The sequence below is a fragment of the Eretmochelys imbricata genome, chromosome 2 (assembly GCF_965152235.1).
Source record: "Eretmochelys imbricata isolate rEreImb1 chromosome 2, rEreImb1.hap1, whole genome shotgun sequence".
NCBI lineage: Eukaryota > Metazoa > Chordata > Testudines > Cheloniidae > Eretmochelys > Eretmochelys imbricata.
This window is the reverse complement of record NC_135573.1, coordinates 205,090,014-205,107,701: the sequence shown is the minus strand read 5'-3', so window position 1 is coordinate 205,107,701 and position 17,688 is coordinate 205,090,014. Positions and strand designations below refer to the sequence as shown.

The 17,688-nt window shown below is 42.6% G+C and overlaps 1 protein-coding gene across 3 annotated transcripts in view; it reads left to right on the top strand.

Annotated features, from left to right (window-relative positions):
* CHN2 (chimerin 2) overlaps positions 1–17,688 on the top strand; it is a 193,311-nt gene that overhangs the window by 140,098 nt on the left and 35,525 nt on the right. For 2 of the 3 annotated variants that reach the window (XM_077811337.1, XM_077811338.1), the window contains exon 7: positions 16,700–16,777. The exons of the other annotated variant lie outside the window; for it this stretch is intronic. In XM_077811337.1, coding sequence (XP_077667463.1) covers positions 16,700–16,777 — 78 coding nt within the window. The remainder of the gene's footprint in view (positions 1–16,699; positions 16,778–17,688) is intronic. 3 annotated transcript variants of the gene reach the window in all.

The following is a 17,688-nucleotide window of genomic DNA, read 5'->3' as shown; positions in this document are numbered from 1 at the left end:
GCAGAATGCAGCAGCTCATTCAGTAGGTCCATGCGCTCCAAGACCACATGACATAGGTGCACTGAGAATGGCATTGGCTGGCTGCCTGATAGTTTCCAGGTAGAATTCTTAAGATTTTGAGTTTTGACCTCTGAAGCCCTCTGGGTGTGTCCACACTGCACCTGACAGCTGTGATTCCCAGCCCAAGGTAGATAGGCTGGCCCTAGCACTGCTTAATTTTTTTTTAAAAAAGCAGTGTGGACATTGTGGCACTGGCAGCAGCTTTGGTAGCTGCCCGAGTCCCAGTCTACCCAATCCTCTTGGTCCGAAATCAGGTGGCTTGCCCAAACTGCGCCAGTGCTGCAGTGTCCACACTGCTATTTTTAGCGTACTAGCTTGTGCTGAGCTAGTGTGAGTCTATCTATACAGTGTAGACATACCCTTAGTGGCTTTCTTGCCCACTAAAGAGATCACCTCAGTCCTTGTGTCACACTGCCAAATGTGCAGTCGGCTAAGATGCTTGAGCTGGATTTTCTTTGGTGGAAAAAGAGAAGGAGCTCACAAATGGAATATACTGCCCCCTTTTGGTCCAAAACAACCAATATCTGACCCATAGGGTGTCTTCTCTTTACCCAGCCTTTTGGGTCAGGGATGGGCATGATATGAGCTCGTAATTATGGAAAATGCGGAGTATAGTTTGTGTGTGATTTTAGTTGGCTATTTTCTGGTTTCCATAGGAGCTGCTGGCTTTCTTTTGTCGTTGGTCTTTCAGTTATGTCAGAGAACTTAAGAGCTAAAAAACTATAGGTTTTTTCCAAAAAATATTTATTATAGGTTAAAATAAAACAAGGGTGAGACAAGATGGCAGTCCCTTTACTGAAATTCCACTGTATTACAACCATAATAGGCTAACATGTTAAGCTTCTTAAAGCAAAGCAGATGGTTTTAACTGTAAAAAATGCACTTGAACCATGAGGGAATTAGCTTATTTGAATTGTATCTACAATATAAATTTTTTGCAGCCTAGTTTTAAAAAATATTGCACCCAGGGGTTGTAATTCCTAGTGCTGTGGTCTTAAAAAAATGTTTTTGTTTTCCTCCTAATTTATAAATTTTTCTTGATGTGAAGAGGGGTAATAGATATAGAGTGAAAACATACTATCCAGTGAGAATGTGCATACATCTAGAGTTTTCTTTAAATGCACTGAAGTCTGATTTTAATTCCTTTCTTGCACACTGGAATGCTTTTGGTTAGTTTGTGTCAGCCCCATGCTGAGTAAATCCTTCATTAATACCTTCTATAATAAGTATGTCTCCTCTGTCCACCAAGGCTGGTGTGCTATATGTTACAAACAGCTGAGAGTCGAGGACATTGAAGCTAGGAAATGTATCCTGAATAGGCTCCAGCAAGGACATGACTGTGGTGTGCCTTTCTCTGGTAATGTTTAAATTAAGTCTGTCTTTCAGTTGACATCTTTGGAGAGCAAAAATGAAACCAAGAAAGGGCTATGATTCATATCAGACCACTCAAGACCTATTTCTTTTCTTATTGCTCATTTTCAGCCATGAAAATAAGCTTTTTATTTTGTTTCCAAACATACTGTTAACTGTTTAACTAGCAGTGCTAATAAATTCTAGGCAAGACTGAGGTTTTCTTTGTAGTTCAACAGAACATCATGGAACACATGATAAAACAAAATGTGTGTTTGTATGAAGAGTGTGTAATTGAAAGCACAATCTCACTTGAAATTCTTCAGCAGAACTCCTCTTCTAAAACTGAGAGTTTATCAGAGCAAAGTACTGTAGTATGTATTGCTTAATGTGCAACTAAGTAAAACTGACACCACCTTACTGAACAGATCCTGATCCTGTGTGCATACAGTGTCATATCTACTGGCACATATCTATGAGATGCCAAGCACACTCAATTCCTATTCGCTTCATTGAGAGCTGAGGGCACTCTCCGGTAGGATTAGACCTTTAAAGAGACCAAAAAAAAAAAATCCCTAAGGTTTGCTTTGCTTTGTTTTGTTTTCTCTAGCTCCTGTTAGCACTGTAGAGACAGTACAGTTAAGAAGGAGCTTGATGCACTCTGTTACTTTTTGTGTTAAGCACTACCACAATGTCAATGTTTAATAATAATAAACATGTAATTCCACAATGCCATGTTTAGAGTCCAATAGAAAGAAAGACAGCTAATTTTACAGTTGCTTGTGTCTTAAATCTGCTTGCCTTCCTGATTCATTAATAGTGAATAACTTTTTCCAGTGGGCTATAATTAAGGTGCCGTTACATCTAATGAATCATTCTGCATATTTTTATTCTCTGAAGGGAGGCTGCCTCTTCTTCATTATATTACTTAGTACATATAGCACTACATCTGTGATTTACAAGCTTGGGTGAACTTATGTTTCACTAAGTTCAGCAGAATTCAATAAAATCATCTTTAAGCTTTGTAAATAATGGCTCACTATGATGCTCAGTACCCTGAATAGAAAGAGGCAGGAATGGTGGATCATTTCCCTAATCTGAGATACTGGGTTAGGATCTGATTCTGAGTAGTAATGTGTGCTCTTAACTCCCAAGTGGCTCCAGAGGAAGCTGAAGATGCTCAGGAGGCAACCAGTGGCTCCAAGGGTTAACTTTTTATTTGCTGTGACATGCACTTCTCTCCAAATCCCAACATTTCTTCACATTTACTGTCTGGCAATTGTTTTGTCAGTGGTGATGCAGGACAGTTACGACCATCCTCTCGTGATAGATCGGTCTTATAGCAATTTTACAGATGGAAAAATGGAGGTGCAGAGAAGTTAATTAACTTTCCCCATGTCACACAGCCAGATACAGAACCCAGGAGTCCTGGCTTCCAGCCCCTTGCTCTGACCACTAGGTAACACATCCATTCATTACAGCATCATATTTTAAGAAGTCCTTTTACATGTCTTACTAATGTTTTTTTGCAAGTTGTCCTATTAGAAATATCTGATTGTTAGGTCACATTTAAAATCACTGCCTTTGATTTCATGATTTCTTGGTTTGTTTTTGTTCAGAGCAAATCACATATGCAACACCTACACACACATCTTTTGCTGAAGAAATATGCAGAATATAATGTACTATGTCTAAATAGGACAATTTTCTCCCAAAGAACTAATTAGTGAGATTCTAAGAAGTATATTGCATTTTATAAATATTGCCTGTATAAAGCTGCTAAAATACTTTAATTGGACAAGATCTGGTGTTCTGCTATCTGCATTGCCTCCCCACTGAATATAGAGTCCAGCTCTAGGGGCCTGACGTGATATTCAAACCTCTCTAACAGACTGAACTTCATAACCTGAAAGATAGTCTTTCCCTTTGCAGCTATGACATCCTACAATAGTTGCATTCCATTGGAACAGGAAAACTATTGACCAATAGTGGGAGGCTCATGAATGCTGAAGACATATTAGGAGTTGGACCTAAAGTATGTAACTCATTCTCACAAGTGAGAAGAATGACCACAGAACTAATGGCTTTCAGAACTGAGGCACCAATTGTGCAAAAACCTAGGCACTTGTTTAACTTTACGTGCTGAGAGGGGCTAGTCCCATTGACTTCAGTGGTGCTACGCATAGTGTATAAAGTTAAACACATATGTAAGTCTTTGCAAGATTGCTGCGTAAGTGCAAAACTAAGTTTAGTTTTTAATTTCCCTTAGTTTCCACACACACACAGACACAGAGAAACAAAAATCAACAAATAAGCTATAAACAAATCAAACTATCCTCTGGGGTGGAAAAGATGAAAACTAATAACCTCAAAATATGTTTTTATATATTTGAAAGGTATTCGGATAGATACTATGGTCACAGGACTATATAAGTACCTAACCAGATTAGATAGAGCAGCTGCACAACTATATTGGAATGGTGGCAATTATGTATTTCAAAAAATGTTTCTTTACATTTGCTGAGTAATTTAGAAATGTTTGTGTTGAGGAGATGGAATTTACTGCGTTTTTATTGTATGTTGCTGCTAGCGCTATAGAGGTAGTGGAATAAATTTGAGGCAGAGTAGTGATGTCATTCTCTCCTTTTTTTAAAAAAAAAAATCCCTTTTTTGTATTGAGAGCAGCCATCTGTCCTTCTTAGAACAATCACTGAAGCAGCTGTGCATGAAGTGCCATCAATAACAAAAGCTGCTACTTCATATCAGAGGGCAGCAGACTAGAGGTCGCGGGGAGTTATAAGAACGATCAGGGTCAACTGACACCTGATGCCACGTTGTATGGAAAAATAAAACTAGGATTATACAGCCTTTATGTGCGCATTGACTAGTAGATCAGTAGGGTCACCCTTTTGTCTGTGCTTTGTCTTTAGAAGCGATGGGAATGCATGAGTGTGTTAGGGATATTTCCCTATTACCACCTTCAGGGTTAAAAAAAAAAAAAAAAAAAAAAAAGGCAGGAGGGGGAGCTGCAAGCAATGAATAAAGCAAATATTACACCATTTCTTTTGAAAGGACAGAAAAGGGGCATTGGCAGTCAGTACTTTATAATAGTTCAAAATGTACACTGTCAAACATTTTGAGTATTCTATAGCAAGCTGTGCCATGCAGTGCAATGAATCATGATTTTGATGTTGCATCTGCAGCATAGTGTAGTTCCTTTGGCTGGATATGGGAACAGAGAACCTGATCCAGGTCCTGCTTCTGATTAGACATTCTAGAGGTGCAGAAACCTCAGAGGGCTACATAAATAGTCTGCATCTCAGGCTCACCTGTCCTGGGAGTTGGGCTTTGTGCATAATTGGGTGGAGGAGAGGAAGTGAATGCGTATGTTACACAGGATGGGCTTGCCCATTCCCCTGAGCAGCTCTTCAAATCAGGTAAGTGAGGCCTTCTTCCCCCTAAGAAGCCCCAATCTTATGGCTAACTTTTACACTCCTTGTTCTGGGTCCATATAGAGAACAGGCAAATAATACAAATCTGGACTGTAATAACCTCCTTATATACCGCCAGAAGGAGGAGAGGAATCTATGGGACTCGGTTCATTTTTATTAAAAATAAAAAATATATACCTTGTGGAGTGAGTGCAGCAGCTACCCTCTTTTCCCTAAAGCCAGATTGCTAAATGGGGGGCAGCTTTTACCTACCTTGTCATGTTTCTCAGGCTGAATTCCAGTTTTAAGCCATCTGCCAGAGATACAGCCATGCAGCCTTGCATCTCCTTGGATGACAATCATCTAGGTAGGAGTCTGCTCCTTACCACAGACACAGGGAAAACATTCAATGAAGCCTGGTCGGGTGGAGTGTCAGATTCCACATCTGGAAAGCTACAGACACCATATGCAACCACCGCAGTAGGATCCATCGTTGGACACAGAAGAGTGTCCATAGATGCAGAACGCAGGCTGGCCACATGACAACCACAGCTGCAGAGGCTAATAGGCACAGGAATAGGCCCAGAATAATAGTGCAACCCTTGGCTCTTCATCTGCCTGTCTTCTCTACATAGACTTAAAATTACATGTATGCAAAACAGTTTCCCATGGCCCTCCCCTTGCTTCCAGGCTGTAGAAAGATCCTGAAACAGCAGGTTGTGATCATATCATATAAAACACACCATTCTGCAGCAAAACTAATCTCTCCCTTTCTCTAGAGACATGACTGTATTAGTCTGAAGTTGTTTGTTTTGTCAAATGTAACGGTTAAGGTTTGTTAAATTGCTTTTGATGACCATACTCCTTCCAGCTATGTTCTCTGTGTCTCTGATGCATCATGTTCTGCTCTCCACTAATTGTCCACTTCATCTCCTAATTTGTATGTGTAGTTGATGTCCTCATGTACTTGGCTGCATAGTTTGCAGTTTTATTACAAGAAAAAATCACAAGACTTTGTGGAAAAAATGTGAGCAGCAAAACAGAATAGAAATGTATAACGTGATGGAAAATGTATAAACAGATTTCTAGTTCACACCCTTGGGTATTATACGGTGACACCACAATCTATGTAGGCTGGGTAGGTTAACGTTCGTATAAGGTTTACAAGAATAAGGCTGACATTTTTTTTTCTCTAATGCACACCCTGAAAATAGCGAAAGCTGAAAACAAAATCAAACAGCACTTGGTGCTAATCATTCTCAGCTCCCAGTGAGGACCATAAGGGATAAGGCCTGCAAGAATCATCTCCTGATAAACTGTGTTTTATAGATTGCCAAATCATATCGTCTCAACAAGCTATTTTACTTTATATCAATCTTTCCTTCAACTTGTGGCCTTCAAGTTCACTCACATTTAGCTACCTTGCTCTAGGGGAAGATTCATGGCAATATTTGCTGTTAGTTCCAGAGAATGCCCCAACAGGCTTTCCATTCAGGCAGCTCTGCCAAAGTTACTTATGCAGTCATTTCAGAGGTCAACACACTCTGATGAGTGGATAGTGGCTCAGAACTTAATGGCTATTTTTGTCTGGCTATGTGATTTGTGGGAAACTTCTCTGAAAATTATCCTCCTCCTCATTTTGTCATAAACCCACAAAGACTGGATTTTTGGTTCTCAGCATGAACAGCAGCACTGACTTTGGCACATACTGTTCAAAACAAGCCTACAGAATTAGGCTGCAGTATTGATTTCGTCTCATCTCGAAGGAAGATTTCCCGCATCACAATACAGTATTAGAACTGCTATGACAAGAAAGTGAAATAAACAAAAGATTTTCTTCAGCTACGGAAATTTACATTTTAAATGTCACTGTCTATGCCACAGCCAACAGATGATTACAAGCCGCGTGTTACTGTCTGATAACGCATATCTCGAGGGCATTGTGACCCTTGAGATAGAGAAATGAGAATTATCCCATAAGCAATAATACATGACTGGGTGTGGGCTTATGGTGCCACATCTTAAACATGTGGTGAGGAGGTATGAGGTTAAACATCCAGTCCCTATGTCCATTGAGCAGACATGTTAGCTATATACTCTGGAGTTTATTATTGAACTCACTTGTTTTAATGGTCTGGCTGGCTGAGCTGTGCTCTATTCAAATATCTCATGATGTCATAGCTCTGAAATGTTGTAATTCAGAGCTTGATCTGTGATTTAGCTCAGTGGGAATTGAGGACTATCAGCACCTTACAGGATCTGGCCCTCAGTTAGATGGCTTCTTCAAATCTAAGACATTATCTAATGACATTATCTCATTATTATTCATGACAACTTCAACTTTGAATTATCCTAAAGGACCCTAACACTAAAACATAAACGTATCAATAACCAAATATATTCTACCAAAAAGGAGATGTGATTACTAATACTTAATTTATTTAGTCCAAGCTTATAAAATACAGAAGTGCTTACTTAATTTACTCTAAAAGATGTATAGAGAGATACTAAATGTCTGTTATTTAAAGAAAATACTGTCACAGCTTTGGCACCTCTAGAGAACATTGCCAATAGGATAACATCATCCAGGACTTTTGGCAAAATTTGGGTTAACTACTGTATCTGGATTCTGGTTAAACTACAGAAATAATGATCACTGGTGCTTTTATTATTTATAGCTGCAATAACTGTACACTGCTTTACAGATGCATTAATTTGAAATGTGCCTGTCCCAGGGAGGTTACAGTCTGACTCACTCAGATGCAGTACACAGGATAATAGTTCAATCACAATAATATGTGCTATGGGCCCCTATAGAGAGCAGGAGGGAGTACAGATATAAATTTAGTGAGAAAGGCCCAATTTTCAAATGAACTGGGATCCCAAAGGTAAAGTCTTCTATTAAGATTGCTTCAAAGCCGCCCCTTCAGGACTTAGGAGGAAACATGGGAGGTTTATTTTTGGATATATTGAATTGGAGGTGTCAGAGACAGTCAGATGTGAGACTGAGATGTTTGGGAGGTGAAGGAGACAGATCGAGCACAGAAGGATAGATTTGGGTGTTCTGAACATCAAAGTGGTAGCTGAAACCCTGGAAGCAGATTGGGTTGCCCAGGGAACCGTATAGAAGGGCCAGGAGAGGGGCCTGAGGGCAGAACCCTGAGGGATACTGACACGGGACGGGATCTAGACCCACCAAAGGAGATGCTGAAAGAGTAGCCCATGAGGTAGGAGGAAAGCAGAGACTCTCAGAAGCCTGGGGAGGAGGAGTGATTCACGCAGTTAAGGTCGCAGGTAATAAACACTAAGTACAAAGAACAGGCCCATCAGCTTTGCCAGGTCATTAGTAACCTTGACAAGGTTGGAGCTGGATTGGAGAGGATAAAAGAGAGAGTGGGAGGAAAGGAAGTTGAGACAACAGGAGAAAATAGGCTAGATCTGCTGTTACCATGTTAATCTTGTGCTTCTTCAGGGCTACTCGAGGAGAGCATAGTAATAATTTATATGCTCCTTCAGATCCCTATTCAAGACCCACATCTGTCATGATACCTACAAGATATTAGCTGACTTGTATTGGCTAGTTAGAGGGGCAGTAGGAGCTTGATGATATGTTTTTCAAACAAAATAAATATATATTAATGATTGTGTTTTACTCCTGTCTTGTACCTTTTCCTCTTAGATTATGACAGGGACCATGTCTTCATGTATATGTGGGCAGTATCTAGCGCATTGTTGGGACAACCATAAGATTTATAATGAGAACTTTGCTTGTGTCAACCAATCTAGATTAGAAAATACTGAAATCTCCTTTGGATTAATTAGAATTTAACACATGGCACATCACACCTTCAAAGTGCTGAATATAGACTTTAATGTAATGTTTGTAAGAACTAAACAATGTTTGGTTTATTTAAAAAATACCCTTAGAAATGAAAATACTATAATAGACACTTGCATCCTTTAAGGGGGAGCTCACAGCTTGGAGGAGCTCAGACCATCTTGCATTCAGGCAAAATTTTTACTGATTTCAGGAGTTTTGCTTTAAAAAAATCATTTAAATCATTTAAAAAAAGGACTGCAAGTGAGGGCATCAGCTGATCAGTGTTCTCAGTGCCACAATATTTGACTACATAGTTATTTGTTCAATATTGTTTTGTGCTCCTCTCACAGCACTGGTGGAATCTAGGCAAGTTGGTGTGCAGATAAATTATTTCCCTTCTGATGGAAACTTCCATCAAAAATATTCCGGGAAAAGTATGTTCTGTTTTGATTGATTGAAAAAAGAAGCAGCAGCAGACAAAGTTCCCTGTCCTCTGTCTGCTCTACTTTCCTAAACTGGAGCTCAGTTCTGCAGAGCTTCACTCACATGAGTAGTGACAGGTAGTCCTGGTGACCCTCAGTGAGAGTAACAGTTTCTTATATTATTAAGATGATTTCAGGATCAGGCCCTGAAGCACCCCACCATGTACATCATGTAATGCTCAATGTCTATTACAATGTTTCTCATGCAGAGCTTGTAACAATGCAGAAGCCTCTTTTTAACTTTCTCCTTTCATTCTCTTTTGCAGTAGGGTCTATGTACTGGTTTAATATTTTGTAAACACAGCCTTTAGTTCAGTAGCCCTCACGACCATTTCCCCGGGCTCCTTTGTGGCTTGTGGCTTATGAACAGCCTGGAATACTGTAGCATCCAGGCTTCTTTTGAGGTGGCTGCTCTGAGTGCCACAGACAGAACTCTTAAGGAGGAAATTAGAAAAAAAAAATCAATACAGTTTGCAAGATTTACACAGTGTGTGTCATCTCAACATTGTCTTTTTGACTCAGGCGAGAAAGTACCACCCTGCACACTGTGGAGCATATCACACCAGCGAGGAAACAGGCAGCGCTTTGTTTATTAAGGGCTCAGTTGTGGATTTGCCACAACACCTGGGCATGGAGCAAGAGGTTGTTGCACCGCCCCAGGAGAGGCCCAGAAAAACAGATCGTGACTCAGAGGCATGATCTGCCTTTGGGTTCATCTCCTCCTTGAAGGCCTGCACTGGCCTTATAGCTGAACCAAAGTATGCCCCTTGGCAGACTAGCGGGTGGAGCCAGGGCTCCCCCACCTACCCACCCCTCCCTGCCCATCCCATCCACTTGCATGGGGGCTGTAGAGGGCGATGCAGCAGACCCCTGGGGGCTGTTCTCCTTCCCAGGCAGCCACCCACAGTATGGCTATCTGGTGCAGGGGGATAGCAAGGCAATTTTTTGCTCCTTTATTCCCCTGCACAGGCATGCTGGATGAGCCAGAAGGTGGCCTTTACTTTCAGCAACTCTTGAGTGCTGCCCACACAGCTAAAATTGAATTTATGCAACAAGAACAACAACAAACTGAAGATTTTTCTATAAATATTTATTCTTTCCTAGCCCCCAAATCCTTTTGGTAGCAAACAAAGTTAGTTGTGTTTTGTGGAGGATTCAGTTCAAATCATTCAATAATCTCATTCTAAAAAGGCATGCTGAAAATGCTGCCACAGCTAAACAACACTTTCCCTTCCCTTACTATCTAATTCTGGTTTAGTGATATTTACTTTACTGTACTGTAAATGCCCAACTTACTGTACAATGCACATGGCTTACTGAGCGACTAAGCAGCTAAAATCCTACAGTCCATGGAGATCCCCTGAACCTCTCTACATCTTATATTCGGTTTTCGATTGTTATCAGTGTAAATATTTTGTTAAAACTAGCAACATATTTTCAGCCATCAGGAACCTCCATGTTAGCCAGAGGTATGTCAGCCTTAGCAAGAAATGATCTTTAAGTTAGTTGACACAATGTCCTGTATAATAGATCTTTTAAAAAAGAAAGGGGGAAAAAAGCAATGAATAAAATGAATCACTTTTGAACTCTTGGACTGCATTGGAGCATGGGGAAGGAACAGAGCATCAGGGCTCATTACTTTGAGAACAGTTCAACTTGTTTGATTTTGCTGCTATTTGTTCTTTAAGTAGGGAGGGAGGGAATTTGTGTCCTATAGTATTTTGCCCTGAAGCAGATCAGTTTTCAGCATCCTTTGTTGGACATTGAATCTAGTGTGTGGCTTCATACGATCAAGCCTGTTAAGAGAATACATTTACTGTGCACCTGCCTGTTATACATCCTGTGTTTGTAGTGAATCCTATTAAACAAATACCTGACAAAGGCGTCAGCATGATGGATAAAGCAACCTAGTGGATGAATACAATTTCAAATACAATAAACAACAAATACTGATCTGCCCTAGACATACATATGAACTGGATTAGCTTGGTTCTCCTTCTTTAAGTCAATTAGCTTAAACAATCCTATGAGAAATGCCAGTATTTCCACTAGGTACTATATGTCTGTCCTTAAAATGACATGTAATGTTTTAAAAGTAATATATTCTAATATGTAGATATTTTAAGATGTACACTATATCATCATAATCCTGTAGTTTGAGTGTGGCATCCACAATGTTATGTAAAAATATAGCTTATAAATGGGATTTTTATCAGTCCAGTGGCATCAATGCAAATGCTAAAGCATTATGAGGAAGCTGACCTCGCTGACTTTGATTCAGTCATGTTGAATATCAGAGAGGAACTATTTCATGTTTATGTTGAGGGTTCATAGCTACATAAGTGTTTTAAAAAAAAATGGCCAAAGCTAGTTACTGGATTATGATTTTCTCTGTCAATGTGACAGATACATTTGAACTCATTTGAAGCTGAAGTACTGAAATATAACATGCTGAGCATTTAGGACAAAAGCCTTAAAGTGATGTGCTGATGCCCTAAGCTTTCATTCCTAAGGGCCTTATCCTGCTCCCATTGAAATCTATCCCTCTGAGAAGAAAAGGAGTACTTGTGGCACCTTAGCAACTAACAAATTTATTTGAGCATAAGCTTTTGGAGCTGTAGCTCAGGAAAGCTCATGCTCAAATAAATTGGTTAGTCTCTAAGGTGCCACAAGTACTCCTTTTCTTTTTGTGGATACAGACTAACACGGCTGCTACTCTGAACCCTCTGAGAAGGTCACTGTTATCCTCATTGAACGGGACCAAGAACAGGTCTTAAACGAGCGTTAACGGGACTCCCTGAAGTAGAGCGGAAGATATTTGGGACAGGGATAACATTCCTCTGGATCTAAGCCCCGAACATCTGCTGGGGCTAGATACATGTATCAAATTGTACATCCCGTCCTACAACACTAAGCCCTGGTCTACACTAGGATTTTAGGTCGAATTTAGCAACGTTAATGTAAACCTGCACCTGTCCACACGATGAAGCCCTTTATTTAGACTTAAAGAGCTCTTAAAATCGATTTCCTTACTCCACCCCTGACAAGTGGATTAGTGCTTAAATCAGCCTTGCCGGGTCGAATTTGGGGTACTGTGGACACAATTCGACGGTATTGGCCTCCGGGAGCTATCCCAGAGTGCTCCATTGTGACTGCTCTGGACAGCACTCTCAACTCAGATGCACGATTGTTTGCCGTTGCTCTGACGCAGGGAGGGACGACAGACGACACGGCTTACAGGGTTGGCTTACAGGGAGCTAAAATCAACAAAGGGGGTGGCTTTACATCAAGGAGTATTTCAGGCAGGACTTCACGGAGGGTTCCAATAAGAAATGGTGCACCTAAGTTATTGTTCTTATTGGAACAAGCAGGTTGGTCTGGCCTCTGATTGATACATGACTAGATTTACCTCGCTGCACCTTCTCTGTGAGTGACTGCAGTGTGATCTAGAGGAATGAGTCCCCTAGACGGGGGGCGGGGGAGGGGTTGCAAATGAGTACAAAACAAATCTGGTCTATTTCTTGTTTTGATACACTCCATCTATCTTTTACATCTTTGGCTGGCAGCAGACGGTGCAGAAGGACTGCATGCCATCCACATCTCTTGCCTGCCCGGCAGAAGATGATGCAATAGGACTGCTAGTAATCTGTATCACCTGCCTGCTCACCATGAGATGGTTCAATAGGACTGACTGCAGGACTAAAGAGAATGACTTGATCAAGTCACTCCAAATTTAGTCCCTGCGCCCATGTCTGCCCAGGCGCTTCTGATCGACCTCACACAGGTGACCAGGAGCACCTCGGACATGACGATGACGGCTGCCAGTCCTATTGCACCGTCTGCTGCCACAAGGCAATGGGTTGCTGCTTCTGTGTAGCAATGCAGTACCGTGTTTGCCAGCACCCAGGAGACATACAGTGACAGTGAGCTGAGCGGGCTCCATGCTTGCCGTGGTATGGCGTCTGCACAGGTAACTCAGGTAAAAAGGCGTGAAACAATTGTCTGCCGTTGCTTTCACGGAGGGGGGAGGGAACGGGGGCCTGACGATATGTACCCAGAGCCACCTGCGACAATGTTTTAGCCCCATCAGGCATTGGGATCTCAACCCAGAATTCCAATGGGCGGCGGAGACTGCGGGAACTGTGGGATAGCTACCCACAGTGCAGCGCTCCGGAAGTCGACTCTAGCCTCGGTACTGTGGAAGCACTCCGCTGAGTTAATGCACTTAATGCACTTAGAGCATTTTCTGTGGGGACACACACACTCGAATATATAAAACCGATTTCTAAAAAAACGACTTCTATAAATTCAACCTAATTTCATAGTGTAGACATACCCTAAATGTCTGATTAAGAGCCGATCCACTGGAGAAGATTTTTTGGGCTCAAAGCTCTGATTTCTGATCTGGCAGTGAACAGGATGTATTAATTGAAGGATGCACAGAATCGCACCATGCAGCATGTTTAGAACTCCCGGCTGATCAGTTAACAGTGCCACTCACAGGGCCGGTGCAAGGATATTTTGTGCCCTAGGCGAAAGTCCACCTTGCGCCCTGGAGAGCTGCAGTCGCAAAGGGAGCGCTCAGGACCGTGCAGCGCAGCCTCGCTGGAGAACTTTCCTCCCCGGGGGAGCCGGGAGGTGAAGGTCCCGGGGGGGGGCAGTGGTGGTTAGTGCTTGTGCTGTTGATTACACATAAATCACCAAATTCAAGCCTCATCATGGTGAGGAGCCCAGGAAGGCAATCTCACACACACTCCCCTCCTGGGGAAGATTGCAGCCACCGCAGCAGCAGCGAGGCCGGGCTGGACGCGAAGCGGGATCAGATGGAGCGCAGTGCCCTGGCGGCGAGAGGGGAAGGCCGCGGCAAGGCGCAGGGACCTCAGCGGCTCACTCGCTTTCTCTTCCCCGCATGTCGGGGAGCTCCAGGGGGAGGGGACGGGACGGGACAGAAGCGCAGCCAGAATGGAGAGAAGCAGAGTTCCACGGGGAGCGAAGGCGGGGGGCAGAGGCACACCCTGGAGGGGCAGCCTTGCACGCTCCACCTCTCCCCTTCCGACCCCGCGTTCCCTGTCCTCTGCGTTCTCTCCCCCTCCCCTCCATCGCTGTGTCTCCTTCCCTCCTCCTCCTCCTCTCCAGCGTTTTCCTCCCTCACTCCCTCCCCAGAGACAAGGGAAGTGCCTGGGAAATGCAACCAAGGCAGGTCGTCGGAGAGCCAGCCCCACTCTCCCATGAGAAGATGCACCCTGCCTCAGGTCCAGGGCACGGGCTTCTGATACAGTGCGAGCAGCACGCCTTGCCGCGGACCTCTCCCCGGCAGAAGGAGGCTGGAAGTGTCCCGGGGGGTGAGTCCCAAGCCCTCTGATTCTAGCTTCTTGATTTATTTACTCCAGGCAGAGGTTTTCCCTGGCAGGAAAAAGGAACAAAGATGAACCCTCCTTGCGTGCACGGCTGGGTCGCCATGAGGCAACCTGTGCACAGCATGGGACAGAGCTGCCCAATGTAGTGTGTGGAAGAGACAGAGAGCGAGGGAGAACCCGGTTTCGAGGGAAGGCGGCTTGGGGAAAGGACCGAACTGCGCTTCGTTCCATTTTGGATGAAGCAAAATAAAAATTTGGGGCACCGCTTTTTGGTGCCCCCAAACCTTGGCGCCCTAGGCAGCCCTCTAGTTCACCGAGTGGTTACACTGGCCCTGGCCACTCAGTTGTGCTTTCAGTTGGAAAAGAGGGTGAGCGCAGCACCTGTTTATTTAGCAAGAGGAGCCTCAGTGGAAAAGAAAGAGTAACTAACTACCAAGGCTTCTAAATCTGATAGAGAGAGAGAGAGTTATGCTGCCAATTAAGTGGAAAAGAAAGGGAAAAGAAGTACATTCAGGAGAGAAACAACTAGGTCATGTCATATTTGAAAAGCTGATTTTGCAGGTTACAGGACTTGTTAGTGCACTGTATGAAATTACACAGCCTGATCTTACTGATGGTTGGCCATCTGTCCCTGCAGGTTTTCATATCGGGAGAGCACAGTTTTTACTAAGAGCATGTAAACTATGTAGTGGTGTTGTTTTAAGTCAGTGCATTAGATGAACCCCCTAGGATGTCTAAGGTATTGGGGTGTGGTAGAGCCAAAGGAAGAAACGACTTCACAAATTAACAACAGTAAGTCTGTTTAGATCATTTAATTTGCTATTGATTTTGGGTTCAAGTGTGGAAAAGAATGGGCATAAAGGGAGAAACAAAGGGTGGCAGGGCTATTACTTGTCAGTTTCAGAAGCAACTCTCTGGTAATATTGTCCACTCCTGTAGTACCTTCCCTCTGAGCATGTCAAGCATGTTACAGACACTAGAGAATGAAGCCTCACAATATCCCTCTGAGGTAGGTAACTATTATCCTCATTGTACTGATAGAGAAACAGAAATGAAAAGATTAAGTGACCTGCCCAAGGTCATTCAGAAGCCCGTGGCAGAGATGGGATTAGAGCTCAGATTTCCTGTACTGGGCTTTAACCACAGGTTATCCTTCCTCCCAAACATACATACTGCAGAAACTAGAGTGGGGGAACAGCTGGACTGGTGCCACTTAGGCCCCAGACCTGCCATCTGATCTGTGCAGGATGCACCCCTTGCAACTCTGCAGAGCTCCATTGTCTTCCATGGGCCTCTGCAAAGGCTAAGGGGCTCCCCCTGTGATCTGATTGAATGGCTGGGGGCTTAGTTTCCAATTTTTACTGAATGTGATCTAATTGCTCACTGCTAAGTGGACCCCCAACCAAATGCAGGCCACAAAAATGCTATTAATCCTTGGAGTACGACTGGATTTTTCACTTGCACAGGATATGAAAAAGAAGAGATTTTAGCCCTGCAAGATTAAACAATCATCAGGGTTTAACGGATTTAATCCAGTGGTGTTCAGACTGGAATGACTCATAAGTCTCCAAGTCTGAGTGTAATTGGATGCAGCATCAGAGCCTTTTTAAAAAAAAAAAAAAAAAAAAAAAAAAACATGCTACCAACTAGAAGTGATCTTTCCTTTGAAATTTGTTGTGGCATGAGGCCATAAAGCTGTCGCCCTGCCTGTATTTCTTCAGTCTCGCTGGATACCGTTGCTGGGGGAGTGGGGGAGGGGGAGTTTTGTTCAGTACATGAATTCCGACTCTTGTTTCAGGCACACGTCTGCCTTAAGAAATAGCACAAAGCAGGCTGTTACTTATTCAGATGCAGAAGCTCCTTCCATCACACAAGACGGCCCATTCAAGTCACATGCCAGAGGTCTCTGCAGAATGGGCTGCAGCTGCTTCAAATCTGCTGTCTAACATTAGAAGCAGTTGGACAAACCTGAGTACAGTAAGCCTCCCAGCCTCAGAAGAAGACAGGAAAAAGATCTGGGATCCAAGCACTATGTTCTCTGAGGAGCTGTGGCTTGAAAATGAGAAAAATTGTGCTGTTGTTCACAAGTCTAAGCGAGGAAGGAAACGTCAAGAGCTGCTGGCAGTGGCATTGGGGGTTAAGGCGGGAGTAAAGGGGGCAATATTATGGCAACCTCTGAAACTCTTTGCCTATTCACAGATCACCTCTTTGGTCAGAAGAGCAGCTTTAACTCAAAACGACAACCATTGCAACTATGAAAAAGCACACAATTTTAAGGTAAGAACAGCTTTGGGATGCTTCTGGTTTAAAGGTTGATTGGTTTTTCCTGTGTAAAGTTTTGCACTGTGATTATATATTTCCATATAACTCTTTATGCCACATCCAAGAGGAGTATTTCAGAAAGTAGTTTTCTTCCTGTGTTAAAATCCATTGATTGTGTAATTCTTAACACATGTCGACAGGGCTATTTTATATGAATAACAATCTCTCTCAGAGCACAAGCAAAGTCAAGAACCTGCTGGATCCTGCCAAATGACAGATTTATATTTGAGCTCCTTAGACCCAGATGTATTTTATTTGTTTCTTGGAAATGTTACTTCAGATTGATCACCTTAATCTTAAAATGTGTCAGTTTTGATAATAAAAATCTGACTTCTGAAAATCTACATTTTTATAGTGTGGTGTTAGTGCCGTTTTAACAATACACATTTGTGCTCTTTCTGTTTGCACTAAGTCATGAAAGCCCAGTACCTACTAACAATAAAACAAAGTGCTGTGGTGGTATTGTCTGATATCTTTTATTCATGCGAAGGAAATGCTCCTTGAGTCCCACTGAGCTATTGGATATAGGCTTGTGCTTGCTTGTCAGACTAAAATGAATAGCTATACAAACTCAAGGATGCTTAAACGGATTGTCTTGTTGCTAGCTTATAGATACAAAATCAGATTCTTTTTTCAATCACAGCATCTGGAATGCTGTGTGCACTGGGGAAGTGACTCAGCCTTAGAAACTAGACTTCCAGTCATCTTGCTCTAACATCTTTTGCCAGAAGGACTGAGTTAGTTCCAGAGTGTGCCAATCCCCAGTTATCATGGTTAGAGCTGTCAAAAAGTAGTTTGATGGTAATTGGGGGTGGATACAAAGTGACTGAGAGGAATGAAAAGGAGATAAACAGGAGATGTGCATT